Genomic DNA, 6,225 nt, shown 5'->3' on the forward strand with positions numbered 1-6,225 from the left:
AATGACAAAATCTGAGCACAAAGGCCACCTGCAAAACCCTGGGCTCTCAAAGGAAAAGTCCCCAAAGTTCCTCTGTTTATGTGACTCAACTCTGGAGTGACTGAAAACGTCAACTGGTTGTGATGGATCATCTGAACACAAGCAAGGAAATATTTGAAATGCACAAATTCATCCTGCACCTGAAAACAAATCAAGTAATAACACTTAACCAACCTTATTCAATCTTTCTGATTGCCTTTTTTGTTATGTAACTTAACAATCTCTAACCAGAAGATATTTTAATTCTCCAAACTGAATGTTCATGAAACCAAATGAAATATTTTACTATTTCCCACATCACTCCTTCCCAATTTTGGTTGTTTCCCATTTCTGGGCAACAGTTTAAGCCATAAGGATGGGAAATCAGCAGGAGCACAGGTTCTGTGGGGACACACTCAGAGCCAAAGCCGAGCTGCTCCAACATCCTGGAAAAACAGGATTCACCAGAGAGATGCTCCACCAAGCCCAAAGAAGTCAGTCTTGTCAGCAGGAAAAAAACCCCCACAATATTCAAGCATGTACTCAGATGTTAAGTATTGTATTTTGATTTATCCCGAACCGATGGCACAGAAATCCTGGATCAAAGGGTATTTTCAAGCTTACAGGACTGAATTAAAGCAGGTTGTTTTCTCATCTCATTTTCTTACAGGAGGGAACAGCCACAGACACTTCATGCCTGAACAATAACAGCCTTTTCCTCCTCTCTGTGTTTATTCCCATTTAAAATTCAGAGCATCTTATTTAAATCCATACTTTAAGGACCCCACAGCTGGATACTCAGAGTTAGTCTCAAGTGGAATTCTAGTACCTACAAACACAGTGTTGCACAAACACATCATACTTAGCACCTACCTTGGTTCTGATTTCAAATTTCACCTTTTTCAGCCCTGCAATATGTGTTTATGTACTTCAACAAACACTTGGCCTGGCTGATTTTATTTTTGCATCATTTTCCACAGCTCTCTCTGCCCTCTCATGGCTGCCACTGACACTGTAGAGGCACATTTGCAGCTACAGCCACAGTCAGCTGTGCTGTGGACTGGGAAATTGCAGGTGCAATCCAAAGAATTAGGAAATAACAGTCAAAAAAAACCCACAAAACCATTGTAGCCTGGTGCTGTAAGAGGCAGACAGAATACATTTCCAAAGCACCTCAGCCATAAAAAAAAAAAAGTGGCAAGTCCTCCACAAAGGAGATAAAATCCAGCCAAATAAAAGCCTGCAATATGCAGCTGACTTACTGTACAAGGGATTTTCACCTGAGAAAATAATCATTAAAACCCTCAAGGATGGGCACTTCCCAGTGGAGGACTTGTGCCCCATTTCTAGCACCTCATTCCTAAAAAAGTGACTAACAAGCAAAAAAAAAAAAAAAGACTAAGTTCAAGACTAAGCAGAGGTACAATCACATTTTGAGAAGCCTGTAGGGAAATAAAAAAAAAAGACTGAAGAAGGGAAAATTATGAACAATCTTCCCAATAAGTAAATGTGGTTTTGTCCTTCCTACACAGTCCAAGAACTCCTATTGCTCCTGAAGAACAAAGCATTATTCTTTTGGCTAAGACTTACTGCTTTCTGTTGTGAGTGGCTAATTTGGCCAATATCTACATCTCCGTAGATCAAACATATTGGCATCATGAGCTTAAATTGGCTGTGGTTCCTGCAAAATGGCTGACACCTCCATCAGTTCAAAGTGCCTCTCCCACTGGCAAGGACAGGAATTTTTGGAAAACGATGCAGGAGGAAACACCATCGTCTGCTGTAACAGCATCGACACACAAACATCTCCCCTTCCAGAATCAAAACCATTTCATCTCTTTATGCCTCTTCTTCCCTCTGCTTCCTCTCCTCACATCCCTTTTTTTTTTTTCCCCCCCGTGCTCCTGATGGAATAGCCTCCAGCAATTAAATTTTCCACCCCATTTGCTCCAAATGACAAAGGATTGAACACCAACATTAAAATTACCGCTATTATACCTCAGCGTGAGTCCCCCAGGGAAATCAGAAACCTCTCACAGGCATAGTTTCAATCCAACATTTTAAACCAAAGGTTATAAAATTGCAGTCTCCTTCCCTCATTGCTGTTTTCCCTATTTGGAAGCTTTTATTCACATCCATAATGAATTCAGACTCGGCTGAGCACACCCCCTTCTCTCCTCACAGCTGCATCACACCAGGTAGCCAGTGTTCTTTCCCAAAACTGATGTCATAAAATGCAGGTATTGGGAACAAACAGCACAAGAGCCATCATTTTTGAGGGTTTTTGTTGAAGCCAAATTAAAAAAAAAAAAAGTAAAAACCAAAACCACAGCCTGCTCTACTTAGGTTCGTTGTTTGTCTTGGCACTAAACAGAAAGCTCATTATAGGAGCAGGGAGTTAAATTTTTAAAACTGGAATAAAATATTCTCACCCAGGCAGAAAAATAAGCCTCAAGTAAGACTCTCTTGCCCTGTTCAGAACCAAACACGCTGTTCTCAAGCACAGAGGAGGGGCTAAGATTGCCTTGATATGTAAGCATCACTCTCAGAATAAATCCTTGTGGGAAAGGGGACAAAAGCAACAGATATTTGCTATTCAGTGTGGTGGGTGGGATTTATCAGCCATTGCTCAAGGCTAAGTTTAAACTTAATCACAAAAAACAAGGGGCAGTTCATGTCCTAAGTAAGAGAGGAAGTACAGTACCTGCCATGGAAGAGATGTGAAACAAGTAACACTTGTCCTCAGCGACACAGATCTGGATTACAGCGATTTTGGCCATTTTCCCTTTCGTGTAGGATGGTGGCCATTCAATATCAAATCCAACAGCAGCCCCATCTGATAAACTCTGCCTAGGAAAAAAACAGAGATCCCTCCCATTTATGAGTTCTTCTACCAGGATTTAAAACACCAACCTTAAGTCATCTATGAAGATGAAGAGAATCACAGCCCATTCATTTCACACCAGCAGGACACAAACCAATTTAAAACCAAGACCATAAGGAGGAGAAATTCCTGCTGGTCCACAAGGCTACAAGAAATACTTCAGAACTGAACTTACCTGATGGTAAATAGTGTATTATTTATAAATGACTTAACGTTGTGGGTTGACAGAAAGACAGGGAGAGCCCAATTACCATCACAAGCAAAACAGACACATCAAAATTAACCAATTTATGATCAATCAAATAAGAGGTGGATAATGAGAAATAAAACTCAACCTTAAAAACACCTTCCCTTCACCCCTCCCTGGTTCAACTCCCAGGTTCTCTACCTCTTCCCTCTCAGCAGTACAGGGCCTTTAGCCCCCCCCTCACTACCAAAACCTTGCCACACAAGCCTCAAGGACAGCCAGATGCAAAAGATGATGGAATTGTTTATATTCCCTTGAAATACTGTATACTGTTCTTTATTTATCTCATGTTCACTTGAAAGCCTGTTCTTCACTCATCTCACAGGACTGGAAGTTCTGTACAGAAGTTTTTCCCCAGCAATATGAGCTGTGCTACACTAGAAGGGGGAAAATAATGTATTTGCATCACAAATTCACCATCTTTTCTTCAAACAAAGTCCCCAGTTAGGAATTAACACGTGCTTGATTTCTTACAGCTCATACTTTTCCATGAAGCCACTGAAGCTCATGGAATTATCCATACTGTGGAAGGCAAAGGACCTGCATTAGAGTCCTCACTGCTTCTGCTTTAGAGGGTCTGGAAGGTTAAGCCATAAAAAAAGACCAAATGGGAAACTATTCCCAAGAGCCAAATCCAAAAAGAAAACAAAAATAGGACTTAAAAAAAAAAGAAAATAAAAACTGAGTAAGAGCTATTACCTGATATCTTCTGAGAGAAGGGAACAGTCACTGGCTTCGTAGCTGTAAACAACAGAGCCACAGAATTCCAGGAATGGCAGCCCATCCTCCAAAACACTCCTCTGCACACCAGGCTTCTGTCAAACAAGATTAGGGAATTACAGGTCACACCTGTCCCCACCAGGGACATCCCTCCCACCCCATTTACCAAAACATTTGGGCCCCAGTTTCTCTGCTGAACTCGGAGCACTCAGACAACAAGTGAAAGTCACAGTGGTTTCACCTGACACATTTTAATATCTAAGCTACTAATTAGTTACTCCCACTTCATAGAAAAAGAACTACTGAACTGAGTCCTTGGCTTTTCCTGTCATTAATTAATTTTCTAATTGTTAAAGCTGCTTCAGGTGTTACAGGGAGGGTCCATTCTGTTGAACTGCTCCTATCTGCAGAAAAGAATCCGAGGACACATTAACATTCTTGGGACATCAACAAATTGGTGAACAGTTTTCTGACACATCCTGCAAAACCTCCTGGAATACTGAACATGTGCAAATGCACAAAAGGCCTTCCCAGAACCAACTCCCCTGCCAGGCTACAACTCGAGGTCATTCCCTTTGGATTGAGAAACCCCCAGTCCTTGCTGATGTGTAGGCCACATTCCTGGGTGAGCAAGGCATCCAAACTCCCTTACTTTTTGGGACTGACAGGAAGCAATTTCTACAGAGATAATGGCAACAGGTGATGTTTTAGCAACACACCGTATTTTAATCTGGAAAAAAAGAGATTAACAAGATGATTTAACTAGAAATAACACAAGAGAACCTAAATTTAATTACAAATTACAGCTGAATACATCAACAAAAAACAGAGGAACAGATCTAACTAAAAGCACATGCTCCAAAGCTGGTTTATCATGCAGCCTGCAAAGTTTCCCCAAGCCATGACCTACCTTTTTATCCCACAAAGCTTCCTCCTGGCTTTGTGTAAGCATCCACTCAGGATATTTATCCTGCAGAGCAGCAGTTACCACATCCATGTTTCCCACATTTCTGTTCCTTCCGTATTAAAAAAAAAAAACACCACCAACAACAAAACAAGAAATTGGAAGTCAGTTTGTATAGAGATGTGCTGCCACTGTAGTAAGACCTGAAGTTACAGAAAATCTTCAGTTTAAATGTTAATTAAGGATGTGCCAGTCTAGGATTTAAACAGAAGCAGCTCACCAAGCACAGACAGCACAGTCCCATGACTCCTCCAGAGGGAGGTTAGAAGACACTTACGTAAGGATACGCTGTCCCAAACAGCTCTGATGGCTGGAGTTTTCTCCCAGGGAAACTGAGCAGGATTTGACTGGATTGGAGCTGTTCCGGCCTTCCCCTGGACTGCTCCTGGTGTGATTTACTACACTCCTTCCCCCATCACTACACCTCCTGCCCCAGTGCCCCCAGAGCTTCACCTCCTGCTCCCCAGTGCTCCCAGTACCGCACCCAGTGGCCCAGTACCCCTAAAGCTCCACCTATTGCCTCCCAGTGCCTCAAAATTGCCCCCCAGTGCTCCCAGTACTGCACCCTGGAGCCCCCCATGACTACATCTCCTGCCCCAGTGCCTCCAGAGATTCACCTCTTGTTCCCCCACTGTTCCCAGTACTGCACCCCCAGTGCTTCCAGGGCCCCCGTACTTTTCCCTCCAGTGGCCCCATGGCTCCACCTCCTTCACCAGCGTCCCCAGAGCTTCACACCTAGTGCCTCCCAGTGACCCAAAATTGCCCCCCAGTGCTCCCAGCACTGTCTCCCAGTGCCCCAACAGCGCTTAGCCCAGTACCCCCCATACTACATCTCCTGCTCTAGCGCCCGCAGAGCTTCACCCACTGCTCCCCAGTGCCTCAAAACCACCCCCCAGAGCCCCCAGCACTGCGCCCCAGTGCACTCCCTCACTACACCTCTTGCCCCAGCACCCTCAGAGCTTGACCTATTGTCCCCCAATGCCCCAAAACCGCCACCCAGTGACCCCCATCCCTACACCTCCCGACCCAGCCCCCCCAGAACCTCACCCGCTGTGGCCCAGTGCTCCCAGTACAGCCGGTGTCGGCAGAGGGCGGTGCCCAGGTGCTCCGAGTGGGCCTCTCTTGCCGCCGCGGCCTCTCGGTGCCCGGTCCCAGCGAATCCCCGGCCGCCCTCAGCAATCGGACTGCGCGCACGCATTGACCGTCACGCCGCGTCGCGCTTTAAATACGTCACGGGCGCCCCCCGCCCCTCCGTCTCCACTCGGGTTACCCGAGGTGACGCGCACGCGCGTGGGGGCGGCGGCCGCGGGGCACTGTGGGTGTTGTAGTCCCGCGGGCGTGAGGCCCGCGCACCCCCCGGCGCCCCCCGCGCTGCCGCCGCCGCCGCCGCTC

General features: G+C 45.5%; 1 protein-coding gene across 1 annotated transcript in view; it reads right to left on the bottom strand.

Moving 5' to 3' along the window:
* Positions 1 to 6,018, bottom strand: part of WRN (WRN RecQ like helicase) — a 30,945-nt gene extending 24,927 nt beyond the window's left edge. Inside the window, exons 1-4 of the mRNA XM_032685525.1 lie at positions 5,881 to 6,018; positions 4,780 to 4,888; positions 3,849 to 3,964; positions 2,723 to 2,868 (exon numbers count right to left, since the gene is read on the bottom strand). Of these exons, the coding sequence (XP_032541416.1) occupies positions 2,723 to 2,868; positions 3,849 to 3,964; positions 4,780 to 4,866 (349 nt within the window). The 5' untranslated portion in view covers positions 4,867 to 4,888; positions 5,881 to 6,018. The remainder of the gene's footprint in view (positions 1 to 2,722; positions 2,869 to 3,848; positions 3,965 to 4,779; positions 4,889 to 5,880) is intronic.
* Between the last annotated feature and the right edge of the window lie 207 nt (positions 6,019 to 6,225).

The sequence above is a fragment of the Chiroxiphia lanceolata genome, chromosome 4 (genome assembly GCF_009829145.1).
Source record: "Chiroxiphia lanceolata isolate bChiLan1 chromosome 4, bChiLan1.pri, whole genome shotgun sequence".
Classification (NCBI taxonomy): domain Eukaryota; kingdom Metazoa; phylum Chordata; class Aves; order Passeriformes; family Pipridae; genus Chiroxiphia; species Chiroxiphia lanceolata.